General features: G+C 40.0%; 1 protein-coding gene across 1 annotated transcript in view; it reads left to right on the top strand.

Moving 5' to 3' along the window:
* Nek7 (NIMA related kinase 7) overlaps positions 1-19049 on the top strand; it is a 129585-nt gene that overhangs the window by 83826 nt on the left and 26710 nt on the right. Inside the window, exons 5-6 of the mRNA XM_029475601.1 lie at positions 13393-13501; positions 14300-14407. Of these exons, the coding sequence (XP_029331461.1) occupies positions 13393-13501; positions 14300-14407 (217 nt within the window). The remainder of the gene's footprint in view (positions 1-13392; positions 13502-14299; positions 14408-19049) is intronic.

Here is a 19049-nt window from a genome sequence, read left to right as displayed (position 1 = left end):
TTTCTCTGTATATCCCTGGCTGGCCTGGAACTCAGAGATCCGCCTGCCTCTGCTGGCCAAGTGCTGGGATTAAAGGCGTGCGCCACCACTGGCTGGCTTAGTTTACATTTCTAAATGCACCCAAGTCACCTTGGAAGTGGGCTTGAAGACTTGTTTTGAAGTTTAACTTGAAGTTAGAGGTTTTTAGCTTTTTACTCTGAGTATCCTTGGTCCTTTGTCTTTGGACCTCAGGGGAAGGAGGGTGGAAAGAAATCCAAGGCTAGAGACATGGCAGAGTTGCTGAAAGTTCTTGCCATGCAGGGATGAGGAGCTGAGATTGTGTCTCCCAAACCCATGTAAAACGTTGACCACAGTTGAAGATGGAGACAGAGTGGTTCCTGGAACTCACTGACTAGCCAGAGACCTGAACAGGTGAACTCTCGGTTTGGTGAGAGACTGTCCCAAAAAATAAGAAAGAGAATGATTGAGGAAGGCATTAGCCTCTGGCTTCTACACATACGTGCACAATCATGCGCAAGTATCTGCACAAACATGTATTCCAAGTGTATATGCACACACATGTGCACATCCATTGCTACACACAGAAAGGAAAGAAGCCCAAGAGCAGCCTGAGTCTTTCTGAGAGGACACATCAGAGAAAAATTGGAATCTCTGACTGAAAAGCTACTTAGCGGTCCTTCTTAGAAGCACATTAGTTGGGCTTATGTTCATTTGCAGTAATAGAAACCACGGAATGAGAATAAGCTAAAACCTGCTTATCCTTGCACATATTACCTCTCGGTACCACTTTCTCCATACTGTAATTCACAGGGATATTGTAGTGATTAAAACTACTTATCCAGATTTTAGAATCGTGTTTCACATTCAGTCTCAGTCCCTTGACTAGAATGTGGTCTCATGGGCATATTTACAAGACAGGCTCCAATATATAGTCTGTAGTCCACTGTCTGTGCCCAGCAAAGCCTCTGTTACTGAGGAAGACAAACTGGTCAGTCTGGAATAAAAACCAAACCAAGCAAAGGAGAGAAACAAAGGTAGTTAGAGCCTTCTGTAGCCAAGGAATCGCCCACTGTCACCTATTTTGACAGAGACTTAAGGCTTGAAGAGGAATAACAGCTTCATAGAGGGAAAGAGGTCAGGAGTTAGGGATGGGGGTGCCCTGGTGGAGGCTTCTCACACAGCAAGGATATAAATGCACTTGAGGTTGTGGTTTCCCCAGCAGGTTGTGTTTCAACTTCTGATTTTGTGAGTGGTCTGGGTATTCTCAGCTTGTACATTGAATCTTTCTTTGGGCAAGTAGATTCTGGTAAAGCACTAATAGTCTGCTGCTAGTTGTTGGAAAGAGAGTTCCAGACATGTTCCTTTAATCCTCAGGAGGATCTTGGGAAGTAAGCGTAATAACACTTCAGGAGCCTCAGCACCATTGCTGCTAAATAGCAGACCTGGTATTTTTTGGAAGGTCTATTGGGTACAATTGTTTATGTGATTTCCTTTAATGGCACTCTTAAAGATTCTTTGAATATCAGGTGCAAGTACTTGACCATCTACTCAACCAAAGGGCTTCTCAGCTCACAGTTGTTCATTACTGTTTTTTCAGCCAAGATGCTCGGTAGTTAAGAACTCGGCTCCTGAGAGGGGCTTCAGTGTCAGCCTCTATAACTTGTATCACTCAGACGCTTACAGCTCCCTTACCTGTAAGATGAGCCCAGTTGGCCAGAGTTTTCTAGTTATAACAGCACCGTATAAACTGAAGTAAAATTCAGTTCCCAGCTCAGGGAAATAAAAGTTAAGGTAATGTCATTATGTTATGGGAGCTGGCGCAGCACTATAGTAGACGTGAATCACTTCCAACTGGTTATCTGATTTTCTGTTTCAGGGACTTTTCACCACTTACTTACACTGCCAACTGCCAAAGGATTTCTTTGCAAGTTAAAGGGCAATAAAACTTTATAGTCATAGCTTTAAGAAGAAATCAGGATGTGTTCTCTGTCTACTTCTAGTGGACCACCTAGTGTGGATGATGTAGCTGACTGTTTAGAGATCAATCAGTTCCTTGTAAGTTTGGAGCTTGGCAACTTGTTGTACTTCGGTAAAATCCTAGTCCCTCCTCTGTTGTGTGTGTTAAGAGTGTAGGCTTTGGCTGATGTTTGCGTTCTTGTAGGTTCTGGAAGTGTTTATCTAGTCTAGGTATAAGACCTTCTGGGTCAGGGTTCCTGGGACCTTTTAGATCTTTAGATCTAAAACATGAAATGCATAGTGTCAATCATCTTTGGCATAAGAGCTGTAACAAATCTTGAATAATTAAAGTCATTTCCTGGTGGATCACTTTGGATCCTGGGTATATTGTGTGTGTGTGTGTGTGTGTGTGTGTGTGTGTGTGTGTGGTGCTGTTTTATTGTTTTGTTTTGTTTTCCAGTATATAATTTGAGACTTGACCAAATTGCTATGTTGTTTTTAGGGGAATGAATCTCTTTGGGTGATCTGACTTGAAGGTGTCTTTTTTCAAGCAGAATTTTATTATGAATCAATGAAGTTCAATAGGGCACATAGTTATGTTTTCCCATCCCACCCCCCATGCTTTGTTTTGTGATTATCTCCTGTCTTAAATACAAAAGGCCCACCTGTCTTGGATTTGTTTTCTCTAGTTTGCAGTCATTAATATTTTCCAGAGGTAATCGCCAACTCTGTGTCCAAACACACCTCCCCCGTTTTGTGTTTGGACACAGATTTAGTACAAAGATGCATGTATGACAACATCTATATACACGTTTATAGGCAACTCACAATTTAATTCCTATTACTTTCTTAGAGAAGAAGAGAAAGCTCGAGTATGAAGCGTGGTATAGCATGTTACAACTCCACACCTGTCTATTTCCCTTTGTCTTGTGTACATTTATGTGATACTGCCGAGAAACAGGATATACACATTTTAATCATAAAGACTGCCACCTCACTCTCCTGAATAGTTTATGCCATTTTATAGCTTTTTTTTTTCCTGAAGTAAAAAAACCACATCCATTTTTCTTGGTCATTAGCACATGCCAGGGATGGCTTACACCTTCTTAGAACTCAGTATGTACCACAAAAGACAGTTTTCAACCAATACTCATAGAAAATTATGTGACTTCTGTTGTTATATATAAGAGACATGGTTTTCATCAGGACAGCCGATGGGAGATTGGAACACTTCTATAGCAATAAAATACTTCTAGGTAGGGCGCTGTTTGGCCCTGACTCACTTTCTCTTCAGTGATTCAGCCACACATCTGTAAATTGTTTTATAACACCTGTCTCATAATGTTATTATGAGAGTTTACTCATAACACACACACACACACACACACACACACACACACACACTGAGTGGTACTCTACCTAACCCAGCCTTTCGTCATCCAAAGACTACCTTCCCGTTTCTGAGTGTCTAGAGTTCTCATGCATAAGTGATTACACTTCACATTCCCACTGGTCTGCCATGACGACCTGTGTCTGGCATCGTGATTTCTTTCCTTCTGCTCTCCTGCTAACGTACTCTTCCAGAAGAGGAATTGGTACCCGTCCCTCCACCTTGGTCTTTATCGTTTCATTGCTTTCTCAGCTTAGGTCTTCTCATTTCCAGTTAAGCTAGAACCATTGTGCATCTTCTGGGTTTCATTCATTACCATTCAAATATTTTTGTTTCAGTATCTGTTGACATGTCTATATATGCAGACAGATACACATATTCCTTATTTCATTCACTCTTTCAAGAAATTTGTTTTTGGGGGTAGGGGGAAGACAAAGAAAATAAGTCAAGTCTATGTTTTGCCAGATGGTGTTTAGTAAATACAGTGTAGAAAAGCAAAGAGGGGCAAAAGGTAGGAGTTAGGAGGGGGGATGCCACTGGTCACTTGGCATGCCCGGAGAGGGCCACAGTGATCAGCTTTTACTGTCCTCGCCTCTGCCTCCTTTTGCAGGCAGCCACTGTCTCCAGTTCTCGTTCTCGATAGCTCAGGAACTGCTTTCCTGTTGCCTTTCGGAGTACTCCTTGGCTCTCAGAGCGCTAAATGGTTTTGTTTGACTGCTAAGCTCTTGTTTGCTGAGCCAGCCCCTTACCCTTGCCTTTGGTGCTGGTGTTGCCTGTTGGTTGGGTGGTTGAGGTAAGGTCTCATGTAGCCCGGCTGGCCTCAGTCTCACTATGTAGCAGAGTCTGATCTTGAACTCTTCATCTCCTTGCTTCCTCTCTAGTGCTGAGATTGTACCTGTTACTCAGGCAGCCTATACTCCTGCACTTTTATGACTGGCGTTTGGCTTTTACCCACGGTGGATCATGTCATTGGTTATTCTCTTGTGCCTGTAAACGGATTCATGATCTTCTGTAGACTGTCCCTGTGCTTGTAAGCAGACACTCAGCATGAGAGCATACTGGAGACCAGAGCTCTTCTCGTCTCTGACACTTGATTCTCCCTGACCTATTTCAGTTTGTCACAGAGTTTTAACCTCTTTTAAAATTCTGTGTGTTTTTTCAGACTGCTCTCCCTGTTTAGGTCCATTGCCCCTTTTCTTTCCCGAGTTTGAAATGAGGCATCTCTCTTTCACAGAGTCAGAGCTTTCTAATTCCCCCCACACCCCCCATCCCCCAGGATCTACTCTGTATATCTATATTTCTTAATCAGTCTTTAGGTGGCAGGGAAGAATAAGAAAACACTCTGCTTTCAATCAGATCCTTCAAGGATTTCTTATTGAGGATGAATGTTTGGTAGCCTGTGTGGTTAGGGAGATGAGCTTCCCAGGGGAGGAATCTCAGTCCGCATGGTCAACGTCCACATCCTAGAGCGGTGCCTGACCTAGGGTGGTCACTTAGTAAATGTCTGGGGTAGAATCTGCTTTTCCTGAATGCTCTGCACAAGGACCGTCCGTTCCTTGACTGTCCCTTAGTGTTTTGTCCTTGGTCTCTTTCGTGTGTTCATTTTCTTCTGCCCTGGATGCCCTTCTTCATTCCCGGTCAAGTTTCTGTCTATCCTTGAGCTCTTCACTGACACACCACTTCCTCAAGCCTTTTCCTTTGACCTCAAAGGTGCTTTTTTGTGAAACGTCTTCGGACATAACACATTTAATTTCATGGGGTGCAGTCCTTCCCCAGCATGCAGTAATACAGTCCCACTGTGATTCCTTTATTGCTATTGCCTGAGACTTAATGCTCTCTTGAGCAGAGACTGAATTCTTTCTTCACCAGCCTGTTCTCTGTTAGATTGGTACCTGGGTGATAGCAGGAACTCCACATTGCACACAACAGTGGGTTCTATTACCTTGGCTACAGTTCTCTGTTCCCAGGGCCAGTACTTGACATGCATAGCAGTTTCCTAGGACTCTATCTATACCTGGGTCTCATCCAGGATTGCTTCATTACTGAGTGAGAGGAAAACCTTCTGATGTAGCAGTGCAGAAGTGGGTATGGGTGGAGACCCTAAAATTCCGAAGATGTTTTCTAAACACCCTGATTTCATAAGTATTGTACAAGGATACTGGCACAGGAGTTTCTTTTGTGAAAGCACATGGTAGTGGCCTAACGTTTCATAAAGGGAAGCAGTGAAGGCTCGCATTGTGTGAGTAATGCTGTAAATCACCACATGGCTCCACAGCGTGCGTTTCACTCTCTCAAGTCTTCAGCCTAATTGGGTTAGAAACGGACGTATAGCTCCTGGTCTTTATTCCAGAGATGAACCTCTGGATAGCGTTGCATCAAAGATTCTTACAAGTAAATAATTAATTGGTTTAGAGCAGACTGACAAATATAATTAAGCAATTTATAGTTGAAATATTCAGTCTTTCTCTAATTAGTGACAGAGGACTACCTGAGGCTGTGGTCAGATGAAATACTTCCCAGATGAGTTTGAGGATAAAAGGAAGACTGGAGGTTTTTTGTTTTTTCTTTTTCATCATAGATTTCTTCATTAACAGTATTCACAATCCTAAAATAAAATAGTTTTAGAAAAGAGTTTGAGTTCAGGTAAGCCTGTTTTACATGGAAAGGAATTCTAGTGTGCTCCATTGTGAGCCATGTGTGCTTATTTCAGTGTTGAAATCTCAGAAAATACAGTCATTAAGATGCAGATCTAAGGGAACAAGACTATGCTAAATATCTGCACAGAGTTTTGTTTGTGTCTGCTTGTCAATGATATCCTTACAGTACGTTTGAAATTCTCATAGCTACTTTTGCAAAATATACTTCATTGAACTGTTCTAAGTATAAGTAATAATTTATAATGCATATTTGAAAGTCAGTTTGATGCAAATAGAAAAATATAAGTGTATATTTATATGTTTTAAACCTGTATTTTGTTAGCCTATCAGTACAACAAAACATAACCTTATATAATTAATCTCTTTAGGGGAAGCTCAGAAGTCTGTCTGCTAACAAATGTCTTCCTACAATACTATAATTAAGAATGAGATGCATACTATTTTAATAAAATATTTTCAGCAAAGTATGCAAAACATGTAATTAAAATAAATTTTCTCTTTCTAAGAGATATCATTATTCCAATTAATTAGTTAAGGCTCTTTACATATTTCAAATGCATTTAGACAAAGATTGTCTTCTTGGATCATTCACTTGGTATTTCTGTTGTTTCCATTTCTGTGTCTTTCCTTTTGTATGTGTGTGTCCTGTTCACTCCCTGTGAGGAAATTTTCTTCCTTATAGCCATATGATTAAAGTCACTGCAGTTGACCGGCAGCCATACTCAGTTGGATAGGTCCCTGCATTATCCTGCCACATGGCCTTTTCAAAGGCTAGGCCAGGAGAAAAATCTTTCTGGTTGTGAATCTCTTTGACTTCTTGTAAGGGCTCAGCAGACTATGTCCCTCTGGCTTAACTCAAAGTCAACCAGTTTGGAAGCTTAATTACATCTGCACTCAGTAATTCTGTCATATGATAACATATAATCTGGGAACAATATTCCTTTTCTTTCTTTTGTGCATTCATTTAAAACTGGTTGAGATATGTTTATTTATTTGAAGAGGTCACACATGTATACAATATAGTTTTAGCTAGTCCATCTCTTGATACACCCTCCCAACTCCCCCAGGACCCTCCAAACCATCTTCCCAACTTCCTGGTCTCTTTTACTAGTATTTGTATTCAGAGCCCCAATTCCAATTAGTGTTGACCTTGTGCAGATGGTGTGGGCCCGTCCACTACAGCATAGATAATTTACCGGTGGCCACAGCATTGTACTGTGTAGCCCAAGGTTACCTTGAACTCATTACCTGTCTCCACCTCATAGATTTTGAATTACAGGGACCACTGCAGCCAGTTTAGGGGTAAATGTTATAACATTCATTTGTTCAACTCATATTCAAAGGAAGAGGAAGTATATTACATTGTGTTGGGGATTTGCAGGAATGAAATATATCGTATAATTCAATTTCTCACAAACTGATAAATTAGCAGCTAGAGTATCAGCCATGTTTTAAGGTGATTGTTATCTTTGAAGAATAAAAGTTAGAAAACTGTTTACATCCTTGGTTGGGTTATTGTTTTATATCAAGACACACTTTTACCTATCCCATGTAAAGGTTGTATTGGAAATAAGGTCATTTTGAAATGTCTTTTACACTCTTGACCTCTGTGCACCTAAAAAGATAAAGTCTTGCCAGTAGCGTCATCTCTCTTTGATAGCGCTGATTTATTACGTATCAGGACATCCACACTTCTTATTTCAGCCTGCTGCCTCTATCGGGCAACCAAACTTTGCCAGTGATCCCAAATATAGTCTTGCAGTAATTGTATATGCCTGTGCGTATATCATATACATTAGCTTATTGGATACAGTATTCTGGTCAGGATTTTTACAGGGCAGCGTTACATGTGAATTAACCTTTGAATTTTCTTATAATTGTGTAGTTTGAGAGCAGAATGGTACAGAGCGTAAGGCTTTCCTTACCTTGAAAATGACATGTCATAAAGACCGTGGTACTGTCCGTCCGTGAAGTGACTAGAAGTTGTGTGTAAATTCTGAGCTCTGTGTGCGTAGGAAATGGAGAAGCTGACTTTCCAAGTTTATGGTTCCTAGCGTTGAGGAATTGATAGCACTGGGTGAGAGCCACCTTTGCAGACCACCTAGCACATCCCAGCAGGAACCCTGGAAGAGCTGTTCTAAACTTCTGTTTTAAACTTCTTAAATTCTTTTGTTTAGGTTTTTGATGACTTGCTGTCTTACGGCTCTTGTGTGTTTTCTTTATCCACATAGAAATTAAAATCTTTGTATCTCACTGTTGCCTGATCTAATATTAAAGAGTGTTTTGTTAATTTTTGTGATCATTTATGTCATCTTGGAGATTAACTTTTGCTTTACTTTTTTAAAAAAATTATGCATTATATAATTTACCTTTCTAAAGATAAGGTTTCCTGTGCCTTTGCTATGTGACTGGGATGTGACCTTAAATTCCTGATTCTTCTGGCTCTGCTTCCTAGCTCCTGGCATCATAGGTGTGTGCCACCCTGCCCACCTTCCGCTTTTTATAAATCTGACTTTACCTAGAATACTCTATGCAGTATGGAAAACCTCTGAGTTGCTTAGAAGCATTTCCAACTACCGTAGTAACAGATAGTTCTCCAAAGAGTTGCTTATCTGCAATGCAGGAATCTTTCCTTGTGTTTTTACATTTTTTTTTTTTTACTGATTTTTAAAAAAAATATTCTGAATAAATTTTCCTAGTGCTGATATACCTGTGTTTAGAAGACAGATTATAGATGATAGAACAGTGTGACTTGGTTGGAAAATATTTTACCAAAATGAGTAAGATCTGAGATGCCAGTGTGTGTGGTCAGTGGCCTCCCACTGGCCAGGCCCACTGCGCTTTCCACCTTAGAAATCAATGAGTATCTGAGCCTTTTCCTGACCACCAAGAGTAAAAGTCTTCACACGCTGCGAATTAGTGTAAGACTGAAATGCCAACTGATAGCTGTTTACCCATGAAATTCTCACACACCTGTAAATAGCCAGTGGTTGCACATCTGAGTCTAGCAGTTCCTTATTATATAAGAATTATTTATTATATAACATTTCAGCAGAAAATGTCTCCTTAGAAAAACCAATAAAAGTTTCACTCAGTAGCCAGTTAGAGTTTCAGAAACAATTTGTCTTTTCTACAGAAAGGCACATCTCTGCCTTTAATTCTTTTGCAATAATAACTGCAAAATGCTGTTTTATAAAAACAGATACATTGTAATTTAAAAGGTGTCCAGATATATAACATCTCTGCTGATGTTTGACCTAATTACAAGTTGCTGGCAGAGGACTCTACCTGCCGACACCTCACACGTGACCACGTATATATTAAGTGACCCTGTAAGGATCTACCAGCCTGTTTTCTGCATTATTACTAACCAAAGATTTGAAGGATATGACAGACCTGTAAACTTATCTGTTTTAAAGTGTGAAAATGTGCCAAACAGACATTTATGTGTTATTTGTTTCTGAAATTCTTGAGCCACAGATAGTACTTAGAGATGGAGGGCACTTTGTTAGATCATACCCAAATTCTGTCTAGTGTAGTAGGGAAACTGACCATCATTGTTGGCAAACCTCATAATCAGTTCTGTTCTTGAGGCAGGTGTGCATTGTTCGAGACACATTTAAACATTCCAAGTAGGAAATGCTTCCTTCTATCTAGCGTCACTTCTTGATGTTGTTTTTACTATGTAACCACTGGAGTGAGTACATTTTTAAAAGTTGCTTTATATAAGTTCCAGTAAGAAGCTATATAATTTTGGGGCTCCTTGACAAGAAAACAATTGAGACACTTTGAGGTAACAGGGAAGGGTCCTTAAACCGAGTAGCTGATACAGATTCTGCATGGCTACCTGTCTGTCTGTGACACTGCCTCCGAGAATACCAGATGTTTACTTGCAAAGTTTTTTTCTTTACAAAGATTAGCATGTATAACTACAGGCTTAATTATTTTTATATGCCATGGGTATTCATACCTGTTTCAAGTCAGGATCATTTTTCCCTTCTCTGTTAGGAATGTATGCTGGGTAGTTTCAGTGAAGCTTTTTCAGGAATTTCTTGAGGATGCTAAAGACACACACTGAGACATGAGCCGTGCACCCGGGGCTCCAGGGTCTAGAAAGCAGAGCCAAGGTTTCTCTGAGTTCCAAGAATAGTACTGAGCTAGCCAGAGCCCATTTATACATGGGTTTAGTGTTAAACATTCAATCTGCAGGAAACTTTAAGGTGTCTATTAAGATATTTTTTTCTTAAATACTGAATGGGGGCTGCTTGTATAAGCCTGTCTTTCATAGCAGTAAGTCACTTCAGCAATAGTGTAATCTCATGTTTGTGTTTAAGTTTATAACTTAATTAGCTCTGTGTTACATGTAGTTTTTTATTGAATTAAAATGAATATTGTTAATGGTGTTAGAATATACATACAGTACTTCAAGGTGAGTGTGCTTTATAAAGACACTAAACCCATCCAAAAATTATATCCAAGTGATCTATTAAACCTGAGTGGCAACCTTTGTCCTCAGGCCTTTACATATTTTATTTGGGGTTTAAAGACATTCTGTTCATAGCATGAACCTGGTAAATGTGCCACAACACATAGCCTTTCATGTAAATACTTTGTTATTAATTTTTAGAAACTTTCCTTATGTTAATCGTTGCTTATGCATGTTTAATTTTGTCTTACATGTTTTATAATACAGAATTAAGTATTATTACAGGGAGATCTAGCGTTCAGAAAGTAGGAGTTTTGAAAAGCCATGCTATCCTGCTAGAGGATAAAAATTCCCATTTTAAAGAGGTGTGTGAATCTGAGAAAGTTGAGCACTGCTGATGTCAACCTTGCAGTATTAAAAGTGAGTCAGGAAGTTCTGTAGTTTTGTTCCCCACCCTCTCTTAGGAGGCAGGCAACAGTGCCACGGTGAGAACCGATAGGTTTGCAACATTGTAGCTGTTGCTTCCCCAAACAGCAGAAGCCCTCCTTTTAAAGACTCTTTGACAAGCCCAAGCATTTAAGTAGACAGTTTAGAAACCGAGGACCACCAGTCGAATAATCAGACTTTATTGCCTGGTAGTCAAATTCATGTTCTTCTTCAGTGAGATTCCCAAGGTTTGTCAGGTCAGCATGACACTCATGCCGGGTTGCTTTCCTCCCTTTTAATTTGTTATAGGAAACAATATCTGAGAAGAATATATACTGCCAGGTCTTCTTCACCCTAATGTGCATTTTGTGGCCAGCGTTTTTCAGTGTCCCTTTTATGTTTTGTCTTTTAATAATGAGACTTGAAAATAAACAGACACACACCAACAGTTACAATAATTAAGAAAAGAGGCCATGAATTTGAAAGAATTCAAGGGGCAGGGGTGGGGTGGAAGGGTGGAGTACATGGGAAAGTTTGGAGGGAGGAAAGGGAACAGGGAAATGAGGTAATTATATTACAGTCTTAGTTTTTTAAGTTATTTAAAATAATAAACTGCTAAGTTGATTGGTTATGATGAGTTTAGAGTCTGTTAAAGCATTAAATTTTTCTTCCATGTTCTAATGTCTACATGATGCAGTGCATCTTTTGAATGAAGAGACCCGGTACCCATCTTGCTGTTGGCATCAGTCATCCCTCTGATGTGTTAATGTGGCATGGGGGGGGGGTGTGCATGCACAGGCTTTATTGGATGCATTCCAAGTCTCAAGGAAAATTATGTGTAAAGAGCTGAATTTTCAGTATTGTCTCCTTCCAGTGAAAACTGATGTTGACACAGTGTGCCATAAAAGAAAACCTTCCTATTGAAACCCAATCTGGGCATTTCTCCATAGTTAGAAGGACAGTGGTCTACTTTCATATTACCTGGTCATTTAGGAGAGGTTACTGACTTATTTGCTAATGAAATTGCAAAAAATAATTGATTTTCAGCCATGTGTTATGTAGGAAAAATTAGACTAGTATTCTTACCTTTTTTTAAACAGACCTTTTTTTTTTCTTCCTGTAGCAAGTGGGCACAGGGGAAGGGGGGTGTTGGTTGTTGCTGATGGAAAAGGACTCCAGTAGTTTCCCTGTAGCTTTGCCATTTTAGCCAGCCCTCAGCTGGCCACAGGTGCGACTCAGAAGGGCTGGCTTTTCACTTTCTCAAATATAGTTTTTTTGCATTCAATACCAAAAAATTAATTGGTTGAACTTTTCCAAATGTGGTTTTCAAATACAGTAAAAAAAACAGATTTAAAATTTGACATGTTAGGACATATGCTTCATAAAGTTAAGATTTTTTTTTCAAAAGTTTTGTAGAAAAAAAAAGCTGTTTCAAGGTACCGTTTCTTCATGTTGGTAATTTATAAGTACTATTCAGTAAGAAACCCACTACACTGTTGTTTTTAAAAATGATTTTTATATACAGAGTATCCAGTGGGGCTGAGAGCTTGGATCTTGGTATGCTGCTTTCATAGTCTCCTGTTAAACTTAAGAGAGGAAAATGGACGACGCTGCTCTGTAGCTGTGGGCTTCTGTAGCTGTGGGCTTCTGGTTGTGTTTGGCAGTTTCCCTTTCAGTCTCTGGACCACTCTCTCCGACAGCCTGTTGATACTCTCAGTGCTTTGCTCAGCTTTCCTGTGACCACCTCACTCTCCAGAACGTAGTTTCATCCATTCAAAAGACAGCTTTGCTTTGTTATGTGCAGTGAATACACTCACGAAAACTTTTATCCCATGACTTAAGTTTTAGTAAATTATGCTGTTTCAAGTCACCCATGCAGCTCGACCTTTAAATAGAGTGAAGACATTTGCCTGAAGCAGGACTGCTTTTGTTTGTTTGCTATTTCTATTTTTGTTGTTGTTTTTGGTTTTTAAGACTAAGTCTTATGTGCTAGGCTGGCTACAAACTCCTTACCTAGCTGAAGATAAGCTTGCCCTTCTGGTCTCTTGCACTTCTGACTCACCTGCTTCCTCTGTCTCACAAGTGCTAAGCTTGCAGGCATGCAACACCATGCTTGGTTTTGTGGTGCTGTAGATGGAACCCAGGCATGCTAGACACACACTTTATCAACTAATGTAACATACTCGGTAAGAATGGTCTTTTAGAGAGTCTACTTTAATATTTCTTCATTCCCTAAAACCGTAGTCCTTCTTGAGATGTGACATAAGTCATTTTAGATAGATATATTTTTTTAAAGTGGTTGGACATTACAGAGTAAAGTGTTCCATAGCTTAAGAACAAATAGGAGGAAATGTAAGCCATTCTGTCAAGTGAAATTTCTGGAGTCATCTTAGTATAGAAAATTATACTTTAAAAAATAATAACGAGGGGATAAAAGTCCATGTTTTTCCGACTTACTGATTCTCAATGCTGGAATTCAACTTTAAGAAATCTGATTTCTCAGAATCACTAATTTTTTTTTTAAATATTTTAAACAGCACTTTAAGAAACAAAAGAGGCTAATCCCTGAGAGAACCGTTTGGAAATACTTCGTTCAGCTCTGCAGTGCACTGGACCACATGCATTCTCGAAGAGTCATGCACAGAGGTAAGAGAAGCACGGGAAGTCTGCAGCAGCATCTTAAGTAACATTCGCCACCAAGCAATTTAAGATAGCTTCCATTCAGTCCACGGCATTACCCATTTTTGATAATTTATGTCTAAATTATAATTTATCAGGACTGTAAGCGTTAAAAGTGAAGCCCTGCTTTATAATAAATAATGCGAATTATGCTTTGCCCGACTTCTCTCAATACCTTGCTGGTTCTATGGGTAGAGAAAGTGGAGCTGTGGGAGATAGTGCATGTGCATAAGGAAGAGTGTTTGTTGTGTCTCCTTCAGACAAGCAGACTGTGGCATCCCAGCCTCAGTCCTTCAGGGATTCTTCACAGTCAGTCCAGTTGTTGGGCAGAGATAATGCACTCAAGTCACTAAGTGACTGACCCACTTATTTGGGGGTGTCAGATTCTGAAGCAATTTATTTAGGGAATTATGATTTCTGAAGCCATGAAATGAATATAATGTGCATGATATTGCTAAGCTATGATTTTATAACTTGTGTAAATGTACCAATTCCTTTTTCAGCAGCATGTTATTTAAAACCATTAAACAAAGGGGGACACATGTTTATTTTGTGTCTTAAATTTTCATTCATATTCTTTGTGATATTAATTGGACTGAGAAATTTGAAATATATGAAAATAATTCAAAATACAGTGAGTGACTTTCAGTTCAGACCATCATATTTAATAGACATTTTGAATCCTTCCACAAGAGGAAATTTCGTATTCCTTTCAGATTCCCAAACTTATAGCATCTCTCACCTGATCTCTTCATTTATTCACAGATATAAAACCAGCTAATGTGTTCATTACAGCCACTGGGGTAGTAAAACTCGGAGACCTTGGGCTTGGTCGGTTTTTCAGCTCCAAAACCACAGCTGCACATTCTTTAGGTAAGAGACATGATTTCACCACTTCAGTTGGTTACGTGTGTGATTGTGTTGGTCATGGTTTAAAACAGGTTACACCAGCTCTACGGTGCTGCTTGCAGTCTTTGTAAAGCTCTCCTAGGAGTCGGCCGCTCCTGACAGGTGCTCACAGTTCCCTTACCTTTTACACGATGCTCGGGTACTTCTGTTTATTGGAACTGAAGCAGGCCCTGAGGTTTTTGTTGTTTGTGCTGGTTTTTTGAATAATGCTGATAAGCCTGGCTTTTACTGTTGCCATGGAGAACTCCTTTTATCTTATTTGTAATGACCGTGAGATAATGGAAAACTGTATTTTGGAAGAAGTCTTCACTGGATATTTTTTAAATGCCAGAGGTAATAATTCATACATGTTTATTTATTCAATGGGCGTGTAACTGTGATAACTATTAAGAGAGAAAACCTAAAGATGATGACTCATAGTGAATGAAGAGAAATAAAATTTCCCTTTTTACAGAATGGAAGAAATACCCACAGTTGATTCATTTTTGAGTTAACATTATTTCGATGTCCTTTTGCACCTAAAATAGAATTGATGTAACTACCAACACTGTATTAGCAATGGGAAGAAAAATTATTTTGGATCAGAAACAATAAAAATTCCTAGAAGAAATGTTTTTTAACTTGTGTTAAAAGTAGATTATCTCATGACTCTCCAAGTCACCTTTTTTCTTCTAGTGCATATAAGATACAGGAAGTGGTGATTTTTAAAATAAGAACTAAAACAAAATTAAGTTGGCCTTAATTTAGTTGTGTCTATCTTTGCTGTCACAATTTCCTTGAAAGTCATTAATTCTTTGAAAGCAGTCTTTAGATGTGGAGTGAGGAGCTTTTAAATGGGCTCTTAAAGAACAGTGATGTAAACTAACCAAACAGGGAAACAAGCATCCGGGTACATGGCTGGAGACATTTGAAGGCGCTTGTTCCTAGCACTCTTCCTGAGCTTCCATGCACCTTGAATCTATCACTTATTAATATTTTGTTTCTAGAGTAGACTTTGGCGTGACGGACAGTGTAGTGGAAATGCTTACACTTCCCTGAATTTCACTGTTAGTTATGGAGAACATATGACTTCACACTGATATCCTGAAGTAGTTAGTTCCTTCATGTTTCACACTTACAGTCACATAACTACAAGGCCTTTTCCAGGTATAAGATTTTGATCTGAAACCTCATAAGGAATCAGCAAATTTGCATAACCCTTTGATAAAGTTTTATTGGAGAAGTTACAATTCTTATAGTAGGGGTGGTAGTCAATTTCTAGGAAGAAGCCATAGCCCTTCCTACTAAAGACACTGCCACTCTGTGCTGCTCATCTGATTGCTGTCCTCACAACACCGTGTCCGTAACTCACTTGAAACTAGTTTATAATTGCATGTGCACACACACTGATTGCATGTGCCTGTACACACATGCCACTTGTTTAAATGCTGCGTTGCAGTCACTCTTGAGTAGGCTGTAGTGTTTGAGCTTCGCCGAACTAATGATTAACCTGAAATCCAAGTCACACCACAATTTTGAACAATTCAAAGTGGATTCAGTCTGAGGTTTACTAGGTTTTGCAAATGTTCTACTTAGGGATTACACGTTTATGTGCCTCTCCAGATCTGGGTAATGTGTCAGTCTAAAATTATTTCATATGGAGACCAAAGTGAATTTTAATAGACGTAAGAATTCAGTAAGAATTTTCCAAATCAGCTCCTTTAGAGGGTCGTGTTACGGATGCACATGCTGATGCAATGATTCTAGTGACTCCAGGACACTTCTAAACTGCACACAGGGAGGGAGAAAAACAAGGTTCTTTGATGGTGAATCCATAATGAACTAATTTCTTTGGTGATTTGTTTTTTCATCCTGAGGGGGGAAAATCCTAATTTTTAAAAAGTCTTTTATTCTTGCTGATCTTCTGTGCGCAATGAAGATTCTGATGGTGTGCAACTCATGTTTTCTAAGGAAAGTACACTGTGTAGCCTGTTAGAGTTTGAATTCAGCTTGTCAGTGACCATTGGACCAGAAGAATCAAGGATATATATGTATATATGTGTGTATATATATTTATAATAGAGATAATAGAGCAAGCATACAAGTGCTGACGCGCTTTTAGTTGTTTATGGCAGGTTGGCCCTAGTTTTTACTTCTAGAGAATTATTACTCGGCTGTTGTTACATACATTTATTATTATAAGCAGATTTGTTGTCCTCTAATAGTTGACTATGAGAAGTAATTAAATATATGGTGGCCTATATGAATTTATTTTGCTCATAAAAATATGGTAGAACAACTTATTGATGGTGTAGTTATGCATTTTCTGGTTTTCCTGATAGTGAAGTCTGTGGCGTGCTTAAAATAGGCCTGTTAGTGAAACTGTGAATTAGATGCTAATACAATTCATAGAGAAAAATATTTTTAAAATGTAGAGGCCTAGGATTTAGCTAGTTGGCAGAGTGCTTGTCCAGCGTGCACTCTGACCTGGATTCTATTCTCAGCACAGCATAAGACAGGCACTGCGCATGCCTGTGGCCTAAGGATGTGGGAGGGGAAGGCAGGCAGAGCAGAGGTTCAAGTTCATCCTCTGCTACATAGGGACTTTTAGGCCATTCTCTTTTACACGAGACTCCATAAAAATAATACACAAATCAATAGGAAGAACAAAAAAGAAAAATGAAAATTACCTGAGTGTCACAGTAAAGTCTGTGGTGGAGCCAAATTTCATTTCACTTTGTCAAGAAACTTATTTTCTGTTTTATAGAAATTTATTTTATAAATGCAATGCCCTCAAATTTTGGAAGAATGTCTCTATACATAGCATTTCTACTCCTCCCCCCCCCAAAATTATATGCATTTATGGAGAAATCAGAACAGCCTCCTGGAATATTTTATTTCTTAATGTCTAGAAGAGATGGGCTACTCTGTGGCTGTTTTACCGCCTTCGTTCCACAGCTTTTGTATAAACTTCAGCTCTGTAGCTTCTCAGCATGCAGTGAGCTCTGTGCTTCCCTCACACCCTCTGGAGAGCAGACACTCATAGAGAAGGCCTTGTTTCCAGTCAGCCTCACAACTCCCTCTGAAAATACGGCAACATACGAGTGATATTAATAGTTCCTTGGATACAGAGGTTAACAATTCCAAATACAGAATCTGATGTGGGGGGTCCCAAGCCTTGTCCAGCTTCATTCAGTTCCTGTGAAGCAACGGCCAACCCCTGGGACCTCACTCTTGATTGCCTTGCCTGGCCCAACCACAGCATCCTCCTCCTCTACTCCCCATCCCATGCCCCGGCTCTCTAACCACTTTGTAGTGATGCGCTGGGGAAATGGCCCCCATTTGCTTCTTGGCCTCTTCTTTATCATCTCAGCCACTCCCACTTGAGTGATTTTCCTTTCAGTTCCTTTCAGTGTTGCTTCCATCCAGGTTTGATGTTTCTTTGCTGCTAGAGCAATGTCCTCTGAGGCCTTGGTCCAGCATTCAGGGTCTCCTAGAATTTACTGGTCTCTAATGCACTCTTCTTACGATTGACTCTATTTTCCTTCCTTAACTGTGTCTCCCCTACCTCTGGTTTGTTCTGAGCATGGGAAGAAACACCATAGTAACCTACACACTATTGGGTTTGTGTGCTCACAGCTCTGGAGCACTTTCACCAGTGCTGCTCATTGTGTGCTCACAGCTCTGGAGCACTTTCACCAGTGCTGCTCACTCATTCGCTCTTCTGGAACTCACGTTCTAGATTTACAACTTGAGGGTCCAGAACCAAGGCTGTGGTAGGGGTGACCATGGGGATGTTATTGGCTTGAACACTCAGAACCAAGGCTGCAGGGGATGTCTGTGTGTCCACATGGAGGGCGAGGGTTGTTAGAAACTACTCAGTTTCATTTCTGGTCTGAATTTAAGTTGAATTTTGGTTGTGCATTCAGAAACCTTTTACTGTTGCCCTGGTTTTCTTGGCCTCAACGTTGCAACCCATAGTTTAGGAAATTAGACAAGTCTTTGTCTTTTATGATGCTTATCTGAAGCAGAGGAAGTAGTAAGATGATTTGATGTGCCCAGAAGGAGGAGGGGAGTACTGAGCAAGTGTGAACTAGGGTGGGCCAGTCAGTCAAAGGATCAGAAAGAGGTTACTCTCCCACAACCTGAGCAGTGACTGCTCAGCCTCACAAGGAGGTCAAGATGAGCTCCAGTTTGCTAGAGCAGGGGAAGGGAGGGGTGGGCACAGACTTAGGAGGGATTCACATTGTTGTGAATCCTACTGTGCTGCCCAGGCAAGTTTTTCCAAGATTTTAATGAACAGAGCAGCATGCTCTGAGTTGAAGAGAGCACCCATGAGTGTCCTTCCTCAACTTCATTCAGGTCAAGCATGCCTGGAGTTGTCTATGCAGCTGACTTCAGTTTTGCCATGTGCCAGCAGCATGCCTTTCTGAATATCTGTGGACCAGGAAGATGGTTGATCTCTGCTGTGATCTGCGGTGTAGACTCTTCTCCGGGTTTTATCTCTTTTATCGCCCCTCTGTTTCATAGGTTAATTTAGGACTTTCATTTTTGCGCTTTGCCATTGATATGGCTGGGGCTCTGTATCTAGGGAGACTGGTTGTAGAATAGTATACTTGTCTCTGTG

The sequence above is a fragment of the Mus caroli genome, chromosome 1, assembly GCF_900094665.2.
Source record: "Mus caroli chromosome 1, CAROLI_EIJ_v1.1, whole genome shotgun sequence".
NCBI lineage: Eukaryota > Metazoa > Chordata > Mammalia > Rodentia > Muridae > Mus > Mus caroli.
Note: the sequence above shows the minus strand (reverse complement) of the source record. Positions and strands in the feature narration are given on the sequence as shown.